The sequence below is a fragment of the Schistocerca gregaria genome, chromosome 3 (assembly GCF_023897955.1).
Source record: "Schistocerca gregaria isolate iqSchGreg1 chromosome 3, iqSchGreg1.2, whole genome shotgun sequence".
Lineage (NCBI taxonomy): Eukaryota > Metazoa > Arthropoda > Insecta > Orthoptera > Acrididae > Schistocerca > Schistocerca gregaria.
The window spans coordinates 473,821,672-473,848,882 of NC_064922.1; the positions used below are offsets into that span (position 1 = coordinate 473,821,672).

The 27,211-nt window shown below is 37.6% G+C and overlaps 1 protein-coding gene across 1 annotated transcript in view; it reads right to left on the reverse strand.

The window, feature by feature from the left end:
• The window catches only part of LOC126356130 (testis-expressed protein 47-like), a 180,053-nt gene that overhangs the window by 75,286 nt on the left and 77,556 nt on the right, over nt 1-27,211 (reverse strand). Inside the window, exon 3 of the mRNA XM_050006837.1 lies at nt 23,411-23,524. Coding sequence (XP_049862794.1) covers nt 23,411-23,524 — 114 coding nt within the window. The remainder of the gene's footprint in view (nt 1-23,410; nt 23,525-27,211) is intronic.

Below are 27,211 nucleotides of genomic sequence, written 5' to 3' on the forward strand. Positions count from 1 at the left end.
TTTCTCCAGAATCTATAGTCATTTTCCCTAACATCAACTTCTTCCAGTTTTTCATTCATCTGTGAATATTTTGTGTCAGTATTTTCCAAATGTGACATATTAATGATAGTTCTGTAATTAACACCTGCCCTTTTTGGAAAAGAAATTATTACATTTTTCTTGAAGTCTGCGGTATTTTGTCTACCTGCTACATATTGCATACAAAGTGCTAAGTTTTAATCATGGCTGAGTCTCCCAAGAATCAAAATAATTCTGAAGGAATGTCATCTACTTCATGGAAATGTTCAGAATTTGGTCTTTCACAACCCTCTCAAAATCTTCTAGCAATATTATACATCCTACCTCACCTTCATTTACTTCCTCTTCTGTTTCTATAATACTGTCTTAAAGTTCATTTCCCTTGTGTAACAGCTCTATACACTCCTTCCAATTTCCAGTTTTCCTATCACCTAGTCACTGCTGCTTTGCCAGATGCCACATGCAGTTAGAGTCATTTTTAGTTGCCAGTACCCCCTATTGACTGCTTCATTTGTTACATTTTTATATTTTCTCCTTTGATCATCGTCACACTGGCTGGTGTGGCAGAGTGGTTCTAGGTGCTTCAGTCTGGAACTGCGCAACCGCTACGATCACAGGTTCGAATCTTGCCTTGGGCAGGTACAGCTAGCACTGTACATTCCTCAATGCATACCATAAAGCAAGGCGTTCGCCAAGGCTCCGTCCTGGGCCCCTTGCTGTTCTTACTTTACATAAATGACCTTCCTCACAGCCTACCAAACACAAAAACCCTCTTGTTTGCTGATGACACCTCTATACTCATATCTGCACCCGAACAAATTCTCCAATCTCATATAGATAGGACCACAGATCAAATAAGTCGATGGCTTCAAAGTAACAGGCTGCTGCTAAATGCAAAAAGGACAATTGGAATAACCTTCCACACTGCCCAAAACATAAATCCATTACTATCAACTATATCACTGGAAAAAAATAATGTTAAACTTGAAAATGAAATAAAATTTTTGGGTGTCACTATTACTGAAACGCTTACATGGAAAAGGCACATTGATGTTACCAGCACAAAACTTAGTAAAGTATGCTTCATGATTAGATCAATAAGGAATGTCACTAACACAAGTACCCTAACCACAATGTACCATGCACTCTTTCACTCTGTACTTAGCTACGGAATCATCTTCTGGGGCCAAAATTCTGAATCAATTAAGATATTCAAACTGCAGAAGAAGATAGTCAGAACAATTATGTTCAAAAAACAAAGAGACACTTGTAAACCATTATTTAAGAAACTAAATATTTTGCCCCTCCCATGCCAATACATACTAGAATTATTATTCTTTACCAAAAAAATATCAACAAAATTAGCAAAAATATGGATTACCACGATTATGACACAAGATCAAAAACCTCTCTAAGAATACTTACCCACTCAACAAAACTGTACAGTGACGGTGTCAAATGTATGGGAATAAAATTATACAATCATCTTCCAACTTTTATAGAAGAAATACAAGAAATAAATAAATTCAAACAGACAGTGAAGTCTCTTTTAATAAAAGACTGCTTTTATACCATCCAGGAATATTTGGAATCAAAACTGTCTTAGTGCATGATAATGTATCAAAGCTGAATGTTGTTAAGTCAATTTTGTCACATCATGTAACAATTCTCTGTAAAGCTGTAACTTTAAGTAACATAATTTTGTAGGTAATGTAAAATAATCATTCTTCTGTGTTCTTGTTTACTGTTTTAGACTCCTGTAAACTGTATATTTGTATTGACCTATCCCATATCAGTTGTACAAGCCATTGTACTGATTTGATCTACGGGACAAATAATAAATAAATGGATGTGTGTGACGTCCTTAGGTTGGTTAGGTTTAAGTAGTTCTAAGTTCTAGGGCACTGATGACATCAGATGTTAAGTACCATAGTGCTAGAGCCATTTGAACCATCATCGTCACACATTATCCACGGGATATTGGCCTTGTCTTTTTGCCTATTTCTTCCTCTGTTGCCTTGTAGCTCATCTCTCGAGGCTACCCATTCACATTCTAAATTGCTGTTTACCCCTATTTCATAAGCCATTGTCTAATCCTCACTTGCAAACTCTCAGCACCCTCTTGTTGGTTCAATTTGTCGAAGTTTCATCTCCTTCAATTTCTACATCTCTGCAATTTCATCAGTTTCAATCTTCTGTTCATAATCAGTAAATTACTCTCAGGCTCCACATCTACCACTGGAAATGTTTTGCAGCTTACAATCTGACATAAAAATCTCTCTCTCTTGCTATTATTTAAACTATTTGATACCTTGCAGTTTCCCCAGGTCTTGTTTCCATATACAGCCTTCCATATACAGCCTTCAGATACTAGCAATGACAAAATTTTGCTCACTGTAAAATTCTACCAGGTGGCTTCCCTTTTAGTTCCTCCCCCCCCCCCCCCCCCCCCAGTCCATATTCTCCTACTATTTTTCCCTCTCTTCCTTTTTCTGCTATCAAGTTCCAGTCCTCCATCAAAATAAAATTTTCATCTCTCTTTATTCCATGAATAATTTCTTTTTTCTCATCAGAAATTCTTTCAATCTCTTCATTATCTGCAGAGCTAGTAGGCATATAAAGCTGAAATATTGTGGTGGGTGTTTGCTCCTTGTCAACCTCAGCTGGTCTAACACATTCACTATGCCGTTCATAGCCCTGCACCAGCATCCCTATTCTCTTTTCATTTTAAGAGCTGCTCCTGCTTTACCCCTAATTTGATTTTGTGTTTATAATCCTGTACTGACCTGATCAAAAGTCCTGTTACTCCCGCCACTGCACTTCAGTAATGCTCACTATATCCAACTACAAACTACCCACTGTCCTTTTTAAATTCTCTGACTTCCTTATCTACTCAATTAAGGGACCTAACATTTCATATTATGATCTGCAGACCATCAGTTTTCTTTGACAACTTCCTTGTGAGTAGTCCCTGTCTTGAATCCATTGGGAGGCTATTTTATCTCCAGAATATCTTACCCAGGAGGATGCCATCACTATTAAACCATAGAGTATAGCTGCATATCCTCAGGAAATATAATGGTTATAGTTTCTCTTGGTTTCAACCATTCACAGCACCCACATAGCAAGAACATGTTGGCTAATGTCACAAGCTAGAACAGTCTGACATCTAGAGTGGTGCACCTGCACCTACTGAAAATGCTGCTGTCCTCTTTGGGAACCATATGTTTGTCTACCTCTTCACAGATACCCCTTCATTGTGGATGCACCAACTGTAGCACTATCTGCATCACAGATATATGCAAACCATCTCAGCTTGGTAAGTTGATCTTATAAAAGCTTCCAAGTATGAATGTTGAAATTGTAACAGTTTTCATTCTTAAAATCACAAGTGGTGAGCACAGATACGAAACAAATACTATAATATAGCACAGTTCTGTTTTGGGACCAATCTCATTTCTTAATTGCATTAATTATAAGGGGCATTCAAAAAGAAATGAGACTGAGGCATAATTACAGAAACCAGTACCCGTATGTTAGAAGCACTGACCCCAGCTGTTGAGACACTTATCCCACTGTGACACAAGGCAGTGAATGGCTCTCTCATTAAATTCCTGGGCCTGCAATGTTAACCAATTCAGCACGTACAGCTGGACATCATCATCCGACATGAATCATTTGTCCCTTAGAGCCTTTTTAAGGGGACCAAAAATGGCGTAATCACAGGGAGAGAGGTCCAGACTGTATGGAGGGTGACCAAGAAACTCCCATTTGAATTTCTGCGAGAGTGCCACGATTGTGTTGGCCATATGAGGCTTTGCATTGTCATGGAGCAGAATAACCCCACGGGTGAGATTGCCTGGTCGTTTTGATTTTATTGCTTGGCAAAGGGTGGTCAATGTTTGCGAGTAATGCTGGGCATTCACTGTTGTCCCGTGCTGCAGGAAATGAATCAGAAGGGGGCCATTTTTAGTCCCCTTAAAAAGGCTCTGAGGGGCAAACAATTCACCACAGACAACGACGACCAGCTGTACGTGCGAAACTGTTAACATCACAGCCTCGGGAATTTTATGAGACAGCCATTCACTGCCTTGTGTCACAGTGGGATAAGTGTCTCAACAGACAGGGTCAATACTTCTAACAGACAGGTACTGGTTTCTGTAATTATACCTCCAGATTGTTTCTTTTTGAATGTCCCTTATATATAAAAGACAGTTCTATTAGTTCTAAAGTAGGTCTGCGTGGAGATGTTATGTCTATTAATTATAAAGTCTGTGATGAATTGGAGATCAGCTGTACCACTGTTGCCAACAAAAGTAGGCAGTTTTTCAGTTGAAGCCTTTTTAATGTTATGACCACTAAAACATCAGTCACATAATTTATATTTAATGGATAAATAACACTGGTGTGGAAGATCCAAGTAAAAAGCAAAACTGTCCATAACTTAAAAACTGAATTACTGGAAGTGGTCATAACAGATACGGTATGCCCTCCTGTTCAACTGACTAATGAAATAACTTATCTAAACAATTGGGGAGCAACCAGTCAAAACGTATATTGTCCACTTGTGGGCAAAATTGATTTTGATATAGTTTTCCGGCGGTATTTTACATGCTCTACATGACCCACCAATCAAATTGTTTCTATCTGTCTGCAGCTCGTGGTCTAGTGGCTAGCGTTGCTGCCTGTGGATCATGGCCGGGTTGGGGATTTTCTCCGACTGGGGACTGGTTATTTGTGTTATCGTCATTTCATCATCATTCGTAAAAGAGGCAAGATTGGAGTGTGCAAAGATTGGGAATTTGTATGGGCACTGATAACCACGCAGTTGAGCACCCCACAAACCTAACATCATCATCAGAGTGCATATATTTGTATACTGTAACATCAAAAAAGTATCTTGAAAATGAGCAGTTAAAACAAATCGTATATTTTCCACGTGATTAAATGAGTTAGAATATATAATGTCCACCATTTATGTTTCACTTTGCTTTTGCTTCATCTACTTTGCCAGTATGGTCAAGTTTAACATCTGTCTATGCTTGCAGCTATTCAAAGCTTTAGTCAGCATTATTGCCTTCTGGTATTGTTTGACATTTTAGCAAAATTGTTGTTGTTAGTACTGCATTGCGGCAGTATGCTGTTGTGTTTTGTGTGTACTGCATCCAATGGATTTAGAAAAGGAAAGTGTGACTGTAGGGGAGGGCATAAAGATTGTGAAACACAAAAAAGAATGATGAAGTCAAAAAGAGAAGTGGAAACAGAAATCAGGTAAATCTTTGGTTTATACCATCTTATCAGACAAACAGAATCTGTTTCTGTAACATTCATCAGTGAACAATGCTAAAATAAACAGCACTTTCTTTTTTTGTCCCAGACATCATGATAAAGATACTCATTTAATGAATTTTGACCCCTCCCTGCCAACATAGAGAGGGTTGTTTTAATTGCTGATCTATCCCTGTAAACGTTCTATGTAGAACCAAATAAAACAAGAAGATCTGGATGTAAGTAGTCCAAAGAGTCGGTGCATCGACGAAGAATGTGCCAAAGTAAAACCAAAAGCTGTCACAGTGAAATATCACGTAAGTTGGGCATTTAATACAGATTCACACTATTTTTCATTGTATTTTTTCTTCTGAATGAAGCGTATCTTTGTACTGATACTAAACAGGAAATGACCCAACAGATTCTGAAACACTTGCAGTTAATGTTCCAATGTCCTAATCTAAACAAAGAACATTATTACTTTACAAAGTAACTATCACATGCTAACTTGGGTTTTTGTAAATTGCATGTGAAATCAGAGGGGGAGAAAATTCCTGTATGCTGCATTTTTTCATAAACTCTTTGGTGTTGGACAAACAACATTAAATACCACTGCAAAACGAATTGCATCTGGGAGAGGAGTAACAGATAAAACAGGGGGGATGATCACAATATTGGCAAGTATGAAACTAAAAAAAAACATTTGGTAGAATTCTTATCTTACAATTGGAACAAAAGCAAAAGACTGTCTCTCTTGTGTAAATTAAATATAAACAAGCTTTTCAAATTATACAGCAACTGATCTCAAATTTTAAAAAAAAAAAAAAAAAAAAAAAAAAAAAAAAAAAAAAAAAAAAAAAAAAAACATTCTTCAGCAGAATTTTCAACTCCAAATTCAAACTGGGTTTTGGCTTCCCTGCCACTGATAGATGCAGGTATTCCCTTAGAAAGCAGCATGAAATTCAAAGTGCTGTAAATACAAATCAAAAGAAGAAGTTAATGACTGAACTTCATGCTCACAGGCTGAAAGCTCGAGCTATTAATTAATTAATGAAGCAGTCACCACATGGAAATAAAATGTCTGCTTTTGACTTGCAGCATGTCCAGCCTCTACAAAATTGAATATTGGAGACACATATTATGCCTGACAAATTGCATTTTATAGCTTCTGTGTAACAAATATAAAAACCACACACTGTGTTTTCTATGTATGGAATCAAGTCAAGCAGGAAGAGGATCACAATAAATTGCATGTCATTACATATTTTCTTTCTAAAATGTCCTTTGACCGGGCTACCACACCTCTCAGACTCAACATTTGATTCATGCTATTGCATTCTGGTTACTGAATAGTTCTCCATGACATATAAGGAATGTGTATCTATATTTTCCAGTTCAAGGGAATTCCTTTTTACCTTCAGACATGGTCTGTGGATGAGTTGAGAGAATAGTGTGCCAAATTTCAGAATTTTTGAATCCAGAGAAGTATACAGATCAATAATGAAGTTGGGGAAATGTGGGTAAATGGAAAAGACTGGGAGCTTAAGAATTATAAAGAACTCTCAAAGGAATGGAAAAAGATAAAAGGTATCAGAGTAGTAAAAAAGAATAATTTTGAAAAAGTCAAAACTGAAGAATGTCAGTGGTCAGGATATAAAATTTAAAACAGAAATTCATTATTACTTCGATGACCCTTCTAAATCATTCACATCGTCAAAATATGGACAGAAGACGTTCTCTGCTACTGAAAGACCTATACTAGCATTGTCAAATATAATGAAGGAAGAGAGAAGGGAAGATGTGAAGAAACTGCTCACTTTAAGATTTGGTACACAATGGAAAGAAGAAGAATAATCTGATATTTTTTTCACCGACTTTAGAGGTTCCATTCAGCAGCTTCACTGAAGGTACTGAATGTGACTGTGTACAAGAAGGACCAGGAATTAACAAAATTTAGTTAATTTTGCCTGTAACAAATTATTGTGTTGAACAGTTTTCTTATGTAATTTAAGGCTCTGTAGCATTCCTTAAAGTAAATATTAATGTTCCTTTTTTCTAAGTTTTATAATTACTGTAAAGCAATTGAAAATTATTGTAAGTTAATAATTATTTTCAGGTGTTAAAGTTTCTGTGAACTAATGAAGCTTAAATACTGAAAATCCATTAAAATATATAATGTACTAGGTGACTGATCAAAACATATGTTATCCAAAACATAAATTGATTTTATAACCAACCTAATAACATTTTGATCTGTTGCAAAGAGGGATCGAATTCAACATCCCAACAGGTAATTAATTGTGAAACAGCCTTATGTTCCATTGAATAGTTTAGTAGATATCAATTTTTTGCTTTTTCTGAAACATCTGAATCAATGGACATTACATTATTATTAGTTGCTCCTTAATTCGTAGGACTTGCATTTTAATATTGAATCTAACTAATGATGCAACTTGACAGTATGGGGGATGTTCAAAAGAAAGGTATGAAAGAATAAAATGAAGTCCTACTCTTTAGAAGTCCTAGGGTGACATGTCTGGGCTATAGGATGGATGCTCAAGCAGCTCCCACTTGAAATTGGCCATTGCACTTGGTGTGACCTTGGAGACGTGTGGACAGGAGTCATTGTGGAACAGAATCAATCCCTCTGTGAGCATCTCAGGTCATTTGCTCTCAATGGACTTGCATAGGCTGTGGGATGTCTCACAGTACACGTCACTGTTAAAGGTTTTTCTGTGCTTGAGGAATTTGGTAAGTATTAGACCTCAGATACTGAAAAGGGTGGTGAGTGCCACCTAGCTCTGAATTTTTCAGGGAGAGGTGATGATATATGCTTCCACTGTGTAGATGTCTCACTATATTATCCCAAAGTGGCATATGCAAATTTCGTCATGTTTGGTGATTATGATGTCTCGTACCTTCATTTAAGTCTTCCTTACACAAATTGTCAGACCCAAAGTAGTATAGAGCAGTGACATAGTGAAGAACGAACTTCTGGACATTCAGTTTTCATGAGCTGGAGCTGCAACTACCCTGTCAAGCAGCTCCCCAAATGGCATCACAAGGATGAGTGCGTCATGTTCTTATCCTCTCATCAAGGGAAAATCTCTGCCAGTACTGGGAATTGAACCAAGATCCCCTGCATGGCAGTCAGCTGCACTGATCACTCAGTTATGGAGGTGGACAAATTGAGGACTGTTTTGCAAAACTGTACATCTACATAAAGTAAAATTTTCAGAAACACTTTTTATTGAATAACTTAAGAAATATATAAAACAGAAATTTAAAAACACATCAGACTTTTCCTCATTATGACACAAAAAAAAAAAAAAAAAACAGTCACATCCAAATAATATTTTCATATAAGTACTACAAGGAACTATACACTCTTATGGTAGCGTTTATTTGCAAAACACCTATAGTATCACCAGTCTTTAAATGAGCAATAATCTGTTATTTGTGAATGACTTCAAGTTAATTTATATAATGCTTCTAAGAAATCGGTTCATCATCATATTTCCCTTCATTGTTGTCAGTGTCATTGTTACTGCAATCTTGAAGAGCTTCTGTATAAAATATTTTGCTTCATATGCAGAGTTTGTCAAAATACTTGAGTAGTTTCTTTACACCTTCAGCCTTCTTAGGTCTGACTTTATTTTCTAATCTTAGTAACACAGCAGTATCCATTTCTCTGAACTTGGTGACATTCTTTTTCAGGACTTCAGACAAGATTGGAGATACATAATAAGTGTTTTTCAGTTTGGATACAACATGATTTCTTTCCAGCCTTCTGGTATATGAGAAATCCTGCTTTGCTTATTATGAATGTTAACTTTTGCTTGTGGCTTTCATATCATGAACTTGTCAGTCCCTCTCAAGTATTCTACAAGTGCCACATTGATTTACCACAGCCTGGCACTGTGACAGTCTTTTTCTTGGTTCTTTCTAAACTACATTGAATATCTTGGTGATATTAATATGGATATCAGGGTACAGAGTCATATCATATTGGAACTCTTGGATAGCCTACGAGCTTTTGATTGCTATTGTCTAAATGATGAGCCTACAAGATATAATGCATGCTTAGACAATATAATAAGTAATATCCATGAAAATAATGCTGAAATTGGAGTAGTCAAGTTAGGTCTAGCTGACCATGATGCCCTATGGATTACAGTTCCAGTCAGCATTCCAGATGAACAACACAAAACTGTTAGACCTGTGAATGAATGCAACATAAAAGAGTTTAGAACTAGATTAAGGTCAGTTAATTGGAATGATATCTTATACAAAGATATGTGTGTGAATAACACAAGCAAATTATTTATAGAGGAAATTGCAAGAATATAATAACCAAGTTCATAAACCACAGAGACTAAATAATTGGTTCACACCATACGTCAACAGCATCAGGATTATGCTTCTTATGTTTAAGGAGAGAACTCATAACAGCAGCGAGTACAAAGAGATGTACATTAGAATAAGAAAAATCTATAGATCTGAAATAAGCTTGGCAAAACGTAGGGTGAATGATAACTATATTCTTAAATCCAGAAACAGCTGTAAAGCTGTCTGGGAAGTAATTAAAAGTGAAATAAATAGACCAACAACTCAACTAGCTACACCCATAGCCCCAGATATCTTAAACTCACACTTTGTTAACTTCAATTTGCAACAAGATTTGTCTCCCCCCCCCCCCCCCCCCCAATGCCATGCTTGATGCTAAAACCCTTTTAGATCCAAATGAGTATGTAGTCCATAAATTCTGCTGGCCAACAGTAACTGAAAATGATGTTAGCAAAGCAATAGGCAAACTAAGTAGTTCCAGAGCACAGGACACTTCTATGATCTGTCAAACTTAGTCATAAAGAAGATATCAAGTGATCTTCTGTCCCCGCTACCCACTCTCATTAACTGTATATCACAGCAAGTGATTTTCCCCAACTGTTGGAAAATAGCAGTAACTATTCCCATATTTAAGAAAGGAGATAAATCAAATCCAAGTAACTATCGCCCTATCTCATTAATTCCAATAATGTCTAAAATAATCGAAGACTGTGTTCACCAACAAATGAATCACTATTTTGAGACAAATAACTTGTTAAGTAACTCACAGTATGGCTTCAGGTCTAAACTATCCACAGTTAAAGCAGTTGAAAATATTGTTAGTGATATATATGATGGCTTTGAAAATAAATTGATCTGTTGTGCTACTCTCCTAGACCTGAGTAAAGCATTTGACATTGTATCTCATAGTACTTTGATCATGAAATTAAGACACTATGGCATGGAAGAGGACTCCCTGAAATTATTAGAATCCTACTTAAGCAACAGAGTACAATTTCGTAGTGTAAATGGGCAGCTTTCAAACCCACAAACAATAAAAAGAGGTGTGCAACAGGGCTCCATACTTGGGCCCTTCCTGTTTGTAGTGTATGTTAATGATATGCCACAGTATTTACCCTGAAAAACAGCCCTCTATGCAGACTATACAACTTTTATCAATTCAGGACAGACTCTTGAATCTGTAAGAAAAAAAAAAAGAATATTTTTGAAAAATCAGTTCATTGGTTTAGTGCAAACTTCCTATACATACATGAAACAAAAACTGAGGAAATATTCTTTAATTTGAAGGTATCAAACAAAGAAAATAAGTCTGTTAAACTGTTAGGAATGATGATTGACCAGAAACTTAGCTGGGATAAACATATCACATACGTCTGTTCTAAGCTTAGGAGTAATCTCAGCCAAAACTTACTGCTGCATTCATATTTTGCTTATATCCACCCACATCTTTCATGTGGTATTCTGCTCTGGGGAAAATCTCTCAATTCAGTATAAATTTTCAGATGGTAAAAAAAAGCTCTTCGATGTATACTGGGTTTATCTCCTAGGGACACATGCAGGGAACATTTCAAAAAACTTAACATCATGACAGTTCCTTGTTTGTACCTCTATTATTGCTTATTACAAGTAAATGAAAACATAGTTCAATATCCCCTTAGGTCATCTGTCCACACCCATAATAGAAGACGAAACCACACAATTGATCTGCCATGCTCTAGATTGTCCAAGATATATAATAGTTATAAATATGTAGGCCTCAAACTGTTTAATATGCTCCCCAACATTGCACAAACAGTATCTAAAAATAAATTTAAGACAACATTGGGTCAATGGCTCAGAGGTAAAGCATTTTACTCAGTTGATGAATATAAAGATTGTAATATGGCAGATTTGCTGTTTTAACATAGAGAATGGTACCTCTGTCTGTAGTAGGACCTAAATTTGGAAAAACAATATCTAACATATTCGAAATGTGTGCTATTGTACTACACTAACATTCATATGATTTATATATACATTGTTATGAGAATGTAACCATCTTTATACTGTAACTGAACTTGTAGACTGGTTAGAAGTTCATTTAGTGTGCCAATGTACAGCTTCCAACTATCTACAAAGTAACAAACCCATGGCTTGAAGATGTAGAAACCACCCAGCCTGTCATGCAAAAGCCCCATGTTTCCAATGCATCATAAAATTTGCAGTTGGTGCTCACACTGCTCCACCTCACAATGCATAAACAGGCCTTTTGCTGCAACAGGTATGCCGAAATCTTGGCATCCACTGTCAGCTTATGGCTTCTTCAACCACTGTCGCTGAGCTGCCATTTTCCACAGTAACACTCAAAAAATAGTAATAGCAGTACACTTGACATGACAGCAATGAAGCTTGAGTGCAGTCTGAGTCAGGCCTGGTGGTCCAGTGTGTGCTTGAAAACTGAAAGGGGGTGGGATTGAACCCTAGTCAAACCATTGATTTTTCATAATCTTTTAACCTAACTTTCATCTCTCAGTAATGTGGATATTCAACATAAATGAAACATGGTTCAGATTCCCATGTCAAAGAGTAGGTGTCATTTTCCCAAAGTAGAATCAATGTTGGATTTGGTGGTGTAGTGGTAAAGCGCAGACTTGGATACAGAAAGCTCTTCGGAACAAATCCTAGATGAACCACAGATTTTGATCTCTGTTTACATTTCAATGATGTAGAGAATGAGGATATTTCTGTATTATATCCTGTTGTTAATGTCTCTTGTGTGATGCTCATTTCCATCATGTCCTCCTTTAATTCTATAAGTCAGTTTTGCATGTATTACAGGGTTTTCTTAGCCATTCTCTGTGGTGCCATTCTTTTGAAGTTGTCACAGAACCCGAGTCTCTCCAGCTTAAAAGACTTTTCCATTTTTCACATGCAGTGAAAACAATTTAATAAAAAATGAAGGCAATTAATTTCTTGTGTTAAAAAGATTTTCTTGTTAGCAATGCACACAGAAAAAAACTCTTCTTTGAGCTTGTCAAATTTATCACATTAAAGTAATCTGAGTTCCTGCTAAACTTTAGTCTTCCATGTGTTCTTGTCGTGGCCTTCGGTATGAGGACCGGTTTGATGCACTTCTCCATGACAGTCCATCTTATCTAGCCCCTTCATCTCTGCGTAAATACTGCAACCTGCAGCCATCTGAATCTGCTTACTGTAGTCAAGCTGTAGCCTTCCTTTCCAATTTTTACTCCTGGCACACAATGGTTCCCTCCATTACCAAATTCAATCTTCTGTAATGACTCAGTTTGTACCCTGTCAACCAATGCTTTCTTTTAGTCACGTTGTGCCAAAAGTTTCTTTTCTCGCCTATTTGATTCAGCACCTCCTCATTTGTAATCCAATCCACCCATCACATCTTCAGCATTCCACTATAGTACAACAGTTCAAAATCTGCTATTATGGTCTTCTTCTTCTTCTTTGGCATTACAATCCTTGACAGGCCTTCACCTCCTCAACAATCTTCCTCCATACATTTCTGTTCTCTGTTTTCATCTTCCATCCTCAGATTTCCATTAGCCAACAGATTGTCCAAACATCTAACTCTTGGTTGGCCCTTCCTTCTAGTGGAATACAATCTGCTTTTCGTTGATTGGGTATCCGGTCCTAACCAATATACTTCTTGAGATTTAGTAAATTTCACTAGATCTTTCCCTTGTATTTCATGGTTGTACCTTACTCTCCAACTCTGTCTCTCTCATGGGTCCATAAATTCATCGCATGATTTTTGTTTTAAATGCCTTTAGGTCATTTGTATCTGCTTTGGTCATTGTCCCCATTTCTCACCCATGTGTAGCCAAATGAATAGTATACTCTTACCTTCGTTGTTCTTATAATTAGAGAATTCTTGAATACCTGTAAGTATGCATAATCAACCCTGTTTCTTGCTTGTATCCTTTCTCTAATACAGTGTCTCATTTTATTATCAGTCATCATGAGGAAACCTAAATAATGGAAGCAGTGGACAGCTTTAAAACATTTATTCCTCTTCTTATCAGAACTGTTAATATCCAAGTTTCATATCCTTGGTCTAGGGGTAGCCATCACTGGCTAGTAACCAAAATGTATTGTCTCCTGCATCCAAACCTGGCCAGTGATTAAAATATGAATAAAAACTGGCTATAGTGGCTGAAGACTTCTTGTATAAGGAGTTACCCTCGTACTGCCAAACGCCTTGCCAAAGAGGTTGGAGAAGTGGACAGAGGTTTTGTGTGGGTAATTGACCTTAAAAGGTAAAATAGGATACACGAAGCAATGGGATGGGGGGAAGGAGGAAAAGGGGGGGAGCACATGTTGTTTGTTTCAACTACATTGAAGAAGTTTCACTGGAAAGCCCTTGTACATCCTCCATACAGTCTCAATCTCTCCCCATGAAATTTCCATATTTGTGGTGCTCTGAAGAAAGAAATTCATGACTGACAATTTGCTTTGGATGAAGCAGTGCATGGCTTGGTACAGTCATGGTCCCGTAGGCAACTGCAAACATTTTTCCATCCTGTCTCACATAAGGTAAATGTATTAAAGAGTTATGTTGATTGCTTTTGAAATAATAAACAGTTTATTTTTAGGGTTCCGTAATGCAGTTAGCAAAAACAGAACCCTTGTAGGTTCACTTTGTTGTCTGTTGGTTTGTGTGTCTATCCGACTGTTAAGACACATTTTCTCGTCGACGGGCGTAGAGGTACCATGTTGAAATTTATATTACTTACTAAGGTCTACAGTCCATTGGCAGTGTGAAAAATGTAAGCTCCTAAGTCAAAGCAATAAAAAGATACAGCCATTTATGTTACATGTTTTGATACTCTCAAATTTGCTCATCAAAACCTGAAAACCTGTAGGGTACTTCCCATTGATCTAGAACATGGAATTTTGTAAGAAGCAATGTTTAGCAGTAAAAGCAAAGAAAAAAAATCTTGAAATTGGTAATTCATGATTGTATCACTTGAAAAAAATTTTTTTGGTCATCTGTTATCTCACTGACAGCCCATCTGTTAAGACTCCTTTTTCTCATGTGCGGGTACACATATTAATTTCAAATTTATGTCACATACTAAGATCTGTGGTTAATTGGTGGTGGAATAATTTAAGACTCCAAGTTAATGCAATTAAATGATATGGCCATTTATGTCACATATTTTGATTCTTGCAAACTCACAAACAAAATGTATAGGGTACCTCCTGTTGACCTTGAAACTAAAATCTGGCAAGTATCATAGTTAGTAACACGACTACTGACAATGTTTTTTCCAACTTTGATATACAATGTGGTTCTACTCAATCTTTTTTCAGTCATTAATTACACATCTAGTTCAAATTAATACTCAAGCAATCATTTGTATTTAATTTTCAAAAATGAAGGAAATGATAGATTGCAACTTACTGTAAGGAGGACACACAAAGTTGCAGACAGGCACAAATAAGAGTCACTTACATTAACACAAGAACTGCCGGAGTTGTTAGTCATGTGTGCGTATGGTGTGCTTGCTTGTGTTTATGAAAGATGTGCATTTCCTTTTGCTGATAAAGGCTGTAGCTGAAAGCTTTATGTAAGAGTGTTTTAATTGTGCCTGTCTGCAACTTATAATTTCTTTACAATAAGCAGTCATTTTTTCTTTTCCTACCTGGAGTTTCCATTCTTTGAGTTTATTTAATTTTCAATTTTCGTACAAACTACTAAACCCACATTTGTCCATAATCTCACCTAATTACCATTGAAGAAGTCATGAAGATGCTCCACCTATACATACCAACTCATTATTATTATTATTATTATAATTTAAAAGTTAAGAGATGCCCGAGTGCATAGGATTGCAAAAAATTTCACTCACAGATCTTTAAAATTTGATTCAATTAACTCAAACATTATTCCATAGCTAATTTTAAAAGTAATCATCTTATGGTGTTGCAGTTCTTCTTATGACCAAGCTTGCTACATAAATAGGACGAGGAACTCTGCCTTATGCAAGACGCCTTTTCAGTTTTGTTTTACCCAGATATGTTTCAGCACTTTTTGTGCAATGTTTTTTTTTTCTTACTTACATGAATTTATTGGGTATTTGGTTATTGGTCATTAACATAAATACCCACTAACTTCATGTAAGTAAGAAAATAAAATAACCTACTCAAGATACCACAAAAGTGCTGAAACACATCTGGGTAAAATGAAACTGAAAAGGTGTTTTGCATAAGGTAGAATTCCTCATCCTCATCCTAATTAGCATGGCATGTTAATATTATTCAAGAATTAATAAAATAAATGGAAAATTACAATTGCAAATGTAACATTACTCAAAAAACTGAACTTTAAACTTAAAATTGAAACATTCTCGAAAGTTTTGGAATTACCATGACGAATATTTTGCCAATATCGAATCATTGAGTTCTTAATTGCCAAGATGAATAAACTACCTATATACATAAAAGATTGTACGGATTCCTCATAACGTTTGAGTCTGTCCCATTTTTTCCCATCTATCTCGTTTTCATTTGACTGCTCCTTTACATTTACATATGCAAATAAAACCACAAAGAAATTAGAGAAAATGACATTTGGATTGAAACTTTAAAAGTGGAGAAGTCTTCTTTTTTTTCAAAATTTGAGAAGAATCTATCACCATAGACTTTTGATTGTTATACTTTGTAAATGGGAATCTTACCAGCAAAAGTTAAAAGAGAGAGTTCCAAAAATTTTTCATTTGGAGCATTTACAGCAAAGTCAGGATTTATTACTTTCTGCAATTTCTTTGCAAATATTTTATGATTAATAAACCTGTGTTGTTGAAGAAGCAGTTTTTGTCATGTTACATACATCCCCACTGGGTAATTATGAAGTACCTGTATGTATGAAAAATTTTGTTGGCTCCTTCTGTGATCTGTAAGGTAGGAAGAATGGATTATATTTGTGGTGAGTTTAATGTCAGTTTCTTAAAGAAATCAGACATTAAAAATGATCTATCTATGTTATTAGCCACTTACAGTTTAGTGTCAATTATAAATTACCCTACTGAAGTAGCTCAAGAAGGTTGTACACTAATAGATGATGTATTAACACAACAAACTGAATTTAAGCAAACACTTGCTTACCATGAGATATGTGATATGTCAGGTAATGGTGAACAGTCAGTCATATTACATAACTTTAGTTACATAATGTATAATCAGAAACACCAAATGAAAACAGTGAGAGTGATTAGTGATAAAACAATGAAATGTCTTACAAAGAAATCTTGGGTCACTATGGGTACTAAAGTATGTTCAGAACCAAAAATACAAATCTATAAAATAGCAAAAAAAGCAAGGATCTTAAAGTACTTTCATGTTATAAACAGTACAGTAACATTTTCAGAAAATGTAAAAAATCCTGAAGCTTGCACATATTGTCAAAAACTGGCAGACCAGACCATAAAGTCAGATCAGGATGGATTTTTCCTAAAACATTATCCAAAAATACACTAAAGAACAAGGAAAACCAATTTCCTAAAAAGTTATACATCAGACCCATTAAAAAGCAAGTAAGCTATGGATAAATAAAGGAATTAATATCTAATGTAAGAGAAAGTTGCAAATGGTAGGTGATACATTGGTCACTCTTCTCCATAGGCAGAACATCATTGTTATTCCAAAGTACATACTCTGCTAAGGAATGAGAAGTTCATATCACAGCTTGGCTTCTGATGTGTTGCTATCATGTAAATGAATGTCTCAGGCTGCTTTCACTTAGTTAGTGAAACTAGTCAAATAACATGCACCCTGTGGCAGTTTACCTGTGCTTTAATTCTTTTTGCGAGCTTACAATTACAGCAAACAAACAAACATACAGGCGCGCACACACACACACACACACACACACAAAATATATAAAACCCATACTAAAAAATCTACCAACAAGCCTTGGATTACCACTGGAATTAGGATTTCTTGCAAAAGAAAAAGAGAGTTGTACATTGCCTCAAAAATCAGATGACTCTAACCTTTTAAATAACTATAAAAAAATACTGTAAAATATTGAACAAAGTCATTCAGAAATCAAAAGTATAATCTGTGCTCAAAAATTAATAATTCTACTAATAAAACCAAAACTATATGGGAAGTGATACGGAATGAGACTGGTGCAAATTACCCCAACAAGACCCAAAATTTTGTTCTTAACAATGAAGGTAAGTTAGTTCAAAACCAAGATATTGTAGCAAAAATCTTTAATGAGCACTTTTTAACTGTCGCTGAGAAAACAGCATCCAAAGGCTCTTCAGAAAAGGCAATAAAAACTCTGAAAGAATTTTTCCCTAACTCTATAGACATGATAGGTATGGCCCCCATAACCATGCAAGAAGTAAGAAAAACCACAGTGTCTCTAAAAAGTAAAAATTCATTGAGAGTAGACAATATTTACAGCAAACTGCTAAAAACCAGCTGCAATCAACTCTCTAAAGTTTGAGCTCATCTATTCAATTCCTCTCTAAATCAAGGTATCTTCCGTGACAGAATGAAGTATGTTACGGTGAAACCCTCTACAAAAAAGGTGATCCCACAGATGTTTCCAACTATCGTCCTATCTCTCTTGTAACAGCATTTTCTAAAGCCTTTGAAAAATTAATATACGTCATGATTGTCAATCACCATGAAAAGTTTGCATTAAATAGTAAACAACACAGTATTGACAGAGATCCGGGGTACAGCATAGAGTGTGACCTGGCAAAGATTGCATCGGCATCGAATCATACCAGTGTTGGGTTTGTGTCGGTTCTGGAGCGCCACGACCGACCTCATTTGACCTCTTCTGTCAGGAGAGTTAATTTGGAGTTGGAACGGCTACTTGGATCTGGTGCGGGGTCACACATTGGTGTGGTTCGTGTTGATTCACTCTGTAGGTGGGACTATACTAGACATGGCCTACACCTCAACAGGAAAGGGAAGGGTAAACTGGCTGGGCTGATAGCAGGAAATTTAAAGGGGGGAGGAACTACATCTCATGGTGGAAACTCTTTTTTAGTGTAAGATCAGTGTCCAGTGGGAAACTCAGCCATGCAAGTACTAAAGATGTCAAAAAAGTTCAAGATAGTTGCAAAAGTAAAATGAAAAATGTTAGTATATTTCATCAAAATATTGGGGGATTGAACAATAAAATTGATGAGCTTCTGCTTTGTTTAGAAGATATAGAAACTGAGAATGTAATAGATGTACTATGCCTGTCTGAGCATCACATTGTCACTGATATGCAAAAGGTTAGCATCAATGGGTACAAATTAGCTGCACATGTAAGTAGAGATAATATGATGAGAGGAGGAGTTGCCACATATGTCAAAAGCTTCCACAGTGCAAAAAATTTAGAAACTAAAAAATTTTGTGTAGAGCAACATATGGAAGCATGTGCCACTGAACTTAAACTAAAGGATGGCACTTTCATAATTGTAACAGTGTATAGGTCCCCCTCAGGGAATTTCCAGCTATTTCTGGAAAACTTGGATGCTTTGTTGTGCTATCTGTCAGACAGGGGGAAGCAAATTATCATTTGTGGGGATTTCAATGTTGATTCCCTGAAAGAGTGTAATAGGAAGAATGACCTTTTAGTATTACTCAGTTCTTTCAATTTGAGCTCCGTCATTGATTTTCCTACTCGGATAACAAAGAACAGCAGTACATTGATAGATAACTTTTTTATAGACCAAGATAAGTTTAAGGACATAAATGCTTATCCTGTTGAGAATGGTCTTTCAGATCATAGTGCACAGCTTGTTACAGTACATGACATAGCTCCATGCAGTATAATAAATCAGACTTTCAAAGCAGTGCGTTCAATTAACAATATAAATATTGCAAACTTTAGGGAAAGCCTACAGCAGCTAGACTGGGATGAAGTGTATAAGGAACCCGATGCAAACTTGAAATATAACTTATTTCACAATACATTTTTAAGGGTATTTGAAAATTGTTTTCCCAAGAAAATAGTTAAACATAATTCCAAGAAAACATATAAAAAACCTTGGCTAACTAAAGGAATAAGAATATCTTGCAACCGCAAAAGAGAACTGTATCTAACAGCAAGATGGAGTACTGACCCCGAAATTGTTCAATATTATAAAAACTATTGTGCGGTACTAAGAAAAGTTATTAAAAAGTCCAGAAGCATGTGTATCATGTCTGAGATCAGTAACTCTGATAATAAAATTAAAGCAATTTGGAATATTATTGAAAGGGAAACAGGGCAACCAAGAGCACAGGAAGACTTTAGTGCAATAAAATTGAATGACAAGTGCACTAACAAACAATCAGAAATTGAAAATATTTTGAATAATCATTTTTTAAATGTTGTGGAGAAAATAGGATCTAGATCTTCACTAGAAGAGGCAAGGCTATTAATAGAAGAGGCCATACCTGCACAGTTTGAAACAGCTGTAATTCCACCAACCTCTCCCTCTGAAATCAGTAAAATAATAAACTCACTGAAAAGTAAAAGCTCTTACGGAATTGATGGCATTTCCAGCAAAGTACTTAAAGCTTGTTCCCCACAGATAAGTAGAATTCTCAGCCACATATGTAATAGCTCTTTGGAGCAGGGTGTTTTCCCTGATAGACTGAAATATGCCATTGTAAAACCATTGCATAAAAAGGGGGATATGTCGGATGTCAACAACTACCGCCCAATCTCTCTTCTGACAGCTCTATCAAAAATTTTTGAGAAAGTAATGTATTCAAGAGTAGCCTCCCATATTTGTAAAAATAAAGTACTAACAAAATGTCAGTTTGGTTTTCAGAAAGGCTTTTCAACAGAAAATGCTATATATGCTTTCACTGATCAAATATTAAATGCTCTGAATAACCGGACATCACCCATTGGTATTTTTTGTGATCTCTCAAAGGCCTTTGATTGTGTAAATCATGGAATTCTTTTAGATAAGCTAAATCATTATGGTTTGAGTGGGGCAGTGCACAAATGGTTTAATTCATACTTAACTGGAAGAATGCAGAAAGTTGAAATAAGTGGTTCGTGTAATGTTAAAACAGCTGATTCCTCAAACTGGGGTGCTATCAAGCACGGGGTCCCACAGGGTTCGGTCTTAGGTCCTTTACTGTTCTTGATATACATTAATGACTTATCATTCCACATTGATGAAGATGCAAAGTTAGTTCTTTTTGCTGATGATACAAGTATAGTAATAACATCCAAAAACCAAGAACTAAGTGATGTAATTGTAAATGATGTTTTTCACAAAATTATTAAGTGGTTCTCAGCAAACGGACTCTCTTTAAATTTTGATAAAACACAGTATATACAGTTCCGTACAGTAAATGGCAAAACTCCAGTAATAAATATAGAATTTGAACAGAAGTCTGTAGCTAAGGTAGAATTTTCAAAATTTTTAGGTGTGTCCATTGATGAGAGGTTAAACTGGAAGCAACACATTGATGGTCTGCTGAAACGTCTGAGTTCAGCTACGTATGCTATTAGGGTTATTGCAAATTTTGGTGATAAGAATCTCAGTAAATTAGCTTACTATGCCTACTTTCATTCACTGCTTTCGTATGGCATCATATTCTGGGGTAATTCATCGTTGAGTAGAAAAGTATTCATTGCATAAAAACGTGTAATCAGAATAATTGCTGGAGCCCACCCACGGTCATCCTGCAGACATCTATTTAAGGATCTAGGGATCCTCACAGTAACCTCACAGTATATATATTCCCTTATGAAATTTGTTGATAATAATCCAACCCAATTCAAAAGTAATAGCAGTGTGCATACCTACAACACCAGGAGAAAGGATGATCTTCACTATGCAGGGTTAAATCTGACTTTGGCACAGAAAGGGGTAAATTATGCTGCCACAAAAGTCTTTGGGCACCTACCAAACAGCATCAAAAGCCTGACAGATAGCCAACTAACATTTAAAAATAAATTAAAAGAATTTCTAGATGACAACTCCTTCTACTCATTGGCTGAATTTTTAGATATAAAGTAAGTAAAAAAAAAAAAAAAAAAAAAAAAAAAAAAACTTAATCATTAGTGTCATGCAATATTTTGTGTAATGTAATTTCTTGTACAGACATCTTTTATTAACCTGACACGTTCCACATCATTACGAAGTGTCGTATTCATGATCTATGGAACAAGTATTAATCTAATCTAATCTAATCTTTCAGATCAGGCATATCTACAACCTAAGCAATTTACGCACTTACAAATAATGTTTTAGAATGCCTTGACAAGAAAAAGTTGCCCGTTGGCATATTCTGTGACTGACTAAGGCTTTTGACTGCACTGATCACAAAATACTTTTAGGAAAAGTAGTCCAATATGGAATCCATGGACAAATAGGTAACTGGCTCAGATCATATCTAGAAGACAGACAACAAAAAATAGTATTAGGTGTTAACAATCTACAAGTAGGAGGGGTACAGTCTGACTGAAGAACAGTACATCATGGAGTTCCACAAGGGGCAATCCTTGGTCCCCTCCTATTTATTATATACATTAATGACCTACCCCACTCCTCAAATAGTGCTAGTAATATCACAACGTTTGCAGATGACGCAAGTATAGTGACAGCCAGAAAAACCTCCACTGACGTAGGGTTAAATACCAACCAAGTGCTTGCAAATGCTCTGAACTGGTTCATGGCAAATTTTCTAGCAATAAACCTCTATAAAAGAAATTACAAGAGTTCCAATCAAGTTACATAAGCCCAGAAGAGATTAACATTGCACACGAGAGCCAACTGTTACAGAGCGTTCAGTGCACAAAGTTCCTAGCTGTTCACATAGATAACCGGCTCAACTGGGAATTCCACATACAGCAAACACTAAAAAAGCTTAACTCAGCAACATTTGCCATCCAAATAGTCTCAAAAATTGGAGACATCAATGTATCAAAGTCTCTATATTTTGGCTACTTTCCTTCAGTTATGTGCTATGGAATAATCTTTTGAGGCAACTCACCACTTTAAAAAAAAAATTTTTGTACCCCAGAAAAAAGTAGTCTGAATTATATTTAGTGTCCCTCCAAGAACCTCATGTCGAAATCTCTTTAAACAGTTAGGTATATTAACCACTACATCACAGTATCTCCTCTCACTCGTGGCTTTCACTCTTCTCAATTCCTCTGAATATGAAACAAATGGGGCATACCATTATTATAACACAAGATGGAAAGGTGATATGCACTGTGAACGGAAAAATCTCTCTCAGCTACAAAAAGGGGTACAGTACACAAGTACAAAAATATTTAATGCACTCCCAAGTAATATAAAGTGTCTTAAAGAAAATAAAATGCTATTAAAAAAAAGAAGCTAAAGGAATTTCTACCGGAAAAATGTTTCTACTCTTTAGATGAATTCTTCAACAGAGATAAGTAATTTGAGTAGAATTCAGATTATTTCCTTTGTCATTGTTATCCGTATTGTTTTTTATCACTAATGTATTTTTTATTGTATTGCTTATTATCTTGATTATATTATTGTATTGTACCAGTTTTGAATCATTCATCTACCATGTGTAATATACCAGTATGTATTGTATTGTATGATATCTATATTGTATCTGCTTTGATTCGTTCCATATCCATGCGTAATCATGCCGTACTGGATCTATGGATTATGTATCTCAAATAAATCAATAAAATCACAAACACACACACAGTAAAAAATTTCTAACCTGTTTAATATGATGATACATGAGAATCTATGGATTATGTATCTCAAATAAATCAATAAAATCACAAACACACACACAGTAAAAAATTTCTAACCTGTTTAATATGATGATACATGAGAAGAATCTTCATAGCACTGATCGCAATTACACTGGCCTCTATCTGTTTCAGCAAATGCTTCAGATGTCTGTTGAGTGTTTCTTCTGATCCCTGCAACAAGTTTTGTGTGAGGCATATATCTAATATGGGTGCAATTAAGTATTATTAAATGGGGCAGCTCAAATATGAAAATGCATACGGCAGAGAATTCTATACACAAAATCAATATTTCATATTTATTCTTAGAAGAATGTCATATACTTCAGGTAAATTTATTAAGTTATGTGCATCAAAAGGTAATTATGGGTACACACAGAGTCACGTATCTTTCAAGCACAATCCAATGCTTGACAGTTCAACATAAAGTACTCAGCTAATAAGCTAAACAGTCTATTTTAAGATAGGTAATTATCTTTAGTGGGAGAGGAAGTAGTTAAAGCAGGATATTACTACTGCAAAACAATTTTTCTTAGAATTATGTGTGCTATTAGGCCAGGCTGGTAAACTATATTTATAATGGTAAACTATATTTATAGCAGGTGGCGTATTTTTGACGGTACAAAACTGGATGAGCTGTTTTGTTTAAACTCTTACAACAAGTCTATTTGTGCAGTACCACTTAATAACTTTGGCAAAACCACCATTTACTACATTCCCTTTGGATGTTTATTTGATTGACTTGACAATAAAAAGGACTAATGTTGCCTCCTAACTAAGATAAAATGGTAAATGATTAACAAATAACAAGATCAGTAATGAGCTCATGTTCAAACCCTACAGAATGCCTGTAATGATTTCAACTCATGAAGCTGATACAGCATCCTCATTTGCACAATTCGTACATCTAAGAGCAGCTTCCTGCATCCTGTTTCTAAATAAGAACTAAACCAGGTCTATGCTGAATCATATATCCCAAAAAAACTTATTTTCTGTGGTACAATATTAAGGTTGATACCATCAAATGTCTTTGATATGTCACTTAAGATCTCAACTGGTGATATTTTATTAATTAAAAACTTTGTTATGTGCACAGGGGTGATATAAATAGCTTCCTTACTAGAACAGCCCTTTTGAAATTCAAACTGTGAGTGACTAAGCACCCCATTATTAATCAGGTGGGCTACTGTTATAACCTTTAATCACAATAATTGCGTGGATATTCACACTCTCTCTTAGAAACAATAGCTGATCACATGATTACAACTCAGTCTCTCGTATTCGACTGCCGTGCCGTGACATGCGGCCGGCGCCGTTTGTAGCTAGGTGGCGCTCCCGCGCTCAGCCGATTTGCGGAGCGCCTCTATAGCCGTTTGTGTGTACTGCCGTGGCGGCACTGTTAAATGTCGTGGCACTATCACAACACTTTTCCCCCCTTGAAAAAAAATAAACACTCACTTCCTTGGAGACATGGACAGCGCGGAGACATCCATGGCCTCTTGTGAGGCCCCGAGGAGATCCCGCGCAGAGACACGAGAGTATGGTCGAAAATGTCCAGGACGGAAGCTCGTGCGTGGAACGTGCCTCCTGGATGAGATGATGGGTGAAAACTCCGGAGCAGCATCCATAGGTGTCATTGACCTGGGAGTTTGCTCCAGCAAGATGGGTCCCGGAGAAGGCGGCGTCGCGACTGGGGCCGGTTCCGGAGTACTCTGAAGCGGCAGCGACGGCGGCTGCATCAACACGGACGGTAGATTGGCAACAGCGACAGGACTGGCGTCTCGGGCTGGTGGAGGCGAAGGATGGGGCGATGGCACCGGCGTGGCCACCACTCGTGGGCGCATCTGGTCGTAATGGCGAACAACCGTGCCATCGCCCGTACGGATTTCACAAAGCCGGCGGCCGCGAAGAGCCTTGACCACCCCTGGAATCCATTTAGGGCGAGATCCATACCCTCGTGGCCACACGTCGGCGCCCACCGAGTATTTTCCCGCACTAGGGGACACAGTACAAGGCCTGACAGGGTGAAGCAGGTGCAGTAGAGTGCACGGTTGGCGGCCATGCAAGAGTTCAGCAGGGCTGCGATCACCCAGAGGCGTGAAGCGATAAGAACTCAGAAATTGCAGCAGGGCGTCAGCTGTGGAAAAATCACTAAGGAGTTTTTTCATCTGGCATTTGAAAGTGCGGACAAGGCGCTCGATCTCCCCATTCAATTGCGGATGGAAGGGAGGGGCTGTAACATGATGAATCCCTTGTCCAGTACAAAAATCATGGAAGGCCTGCGAAGAGAACTGAGGGCCATTGTCCGTGACAATCGTGGATGGAAGACATTCTAGCGCAAAGATTTTGGACAAGGCCAGCGTCGTCGCCGCAGTGGTGGGCGACGGACATCTAACAACAAACGGAAACTTCGAGAAGGCGTCAATCAACAGTAGCCAATAAGTACTGAGGAAGGGGCCAGCAAAGTCGGCGTGCACGCGTTCCCATGGCTGAGCTGGATCAGGCCACGGAGAGGGCATTGTACGAGGTGCCGCCAGTTGTAGAGCACACTGGCCACACGCAGCCACCATATGGGCAATGTCCGAATCAATACCGGGCCAATAAACGTGCCTGCGGGCCAGGGACTTAGTCCGAGAAATACCCCAATGGCCTCCGTGCAACAGTTTAAGAACATCTTTGCGAAGAGAGGCTGGCACCACGACCCGTGGAGATGCGCCATCCGTGGCCAGAAGAACAACACCATCACGAACAGACAGACGAAGGCGCAAGGCATGGTAGTTGCGAAGGGGATCCGATGCCCGGCCCTTGGTCCTGTCCGGCCAACCTCGTTGAACAAAACCGATCACCCGACGCAGGACCGGGTCCCGCGCAGTAGCCGACGCGACCTGCGAACCTGTAAGTGGAAAGCCCTCGACCGCACGACGTTCTTCCTCATCAATGTGGAAACAGAGGAGTTCATCACGATCGAAAACAGGGTCGGGGCCCATCGGCAATCGCGACAATGCATCAGCGTTGGCGTGCTGGGCCGTGGGGCGATAGTGAATCTCATAATGAAAACGAGACAAGTATAAGGCCCAACGTTGCAGGCGGTGAGCTGCCTTATCCGGAAGTGATGCCGAGGGGCTGAACAGAGAGACCAGCGGTTTGTGGTCGGTGATGAGGTGAAACTTAGAACCATACAAAAAAACGCTGAACTTTTTTAGAGCATAAATGATAGCGAGCGCCTCCTTTTCGATTTGAGAGTAACGCCGTTGCGCCTCGTTGAGGGTCTTGGAAACATAGGCGATGGGTCGTTCCGACCCATCCTCATACCGATGGGCGAGAACAGCCCCTAGGGCATACTGTGACACGTCAGTCGCCAGAACCAAGTGCTGACCCGGACGGAATGTGGCAAGACAAGGCGCCGACTGCAAATGAGCCTTCAGGCGGACAAAAGCCTGCTCACACCCGTCGGACCAACAGAAGGGGACATCTTTGCGTAACAGCTGATGCAGAGGATAAGCTACCGCCGCTGCGGATGGAATGAATTTGTGATAATAAGCAATCTTGCCTAGAAACGCCTGAAGTTCTTTGACCGTAGACGGCCGGGGTAGAGCGTTAATGGCCGCAACGTGCTGACGGAGAGGGCGTATACCCTCACGGGACAAGTGGAAACCAAGATACTCAATGGAGGGTTGGAAGAACTGTGACTTGTCCAGATTGCACCTCAACCCAGCCGAATGCAAAACCCGAAACAGTGAATGTAAATTACGAAGGTGCTCTGCAGTGGAGGCTCCGGTGACAACAATCTCATCCAGATAGTTTATGCAGCCGGGAACGGAAGCCGTGAGCTGTTCCAAAAACCGCTGAAAAATGGCCGGT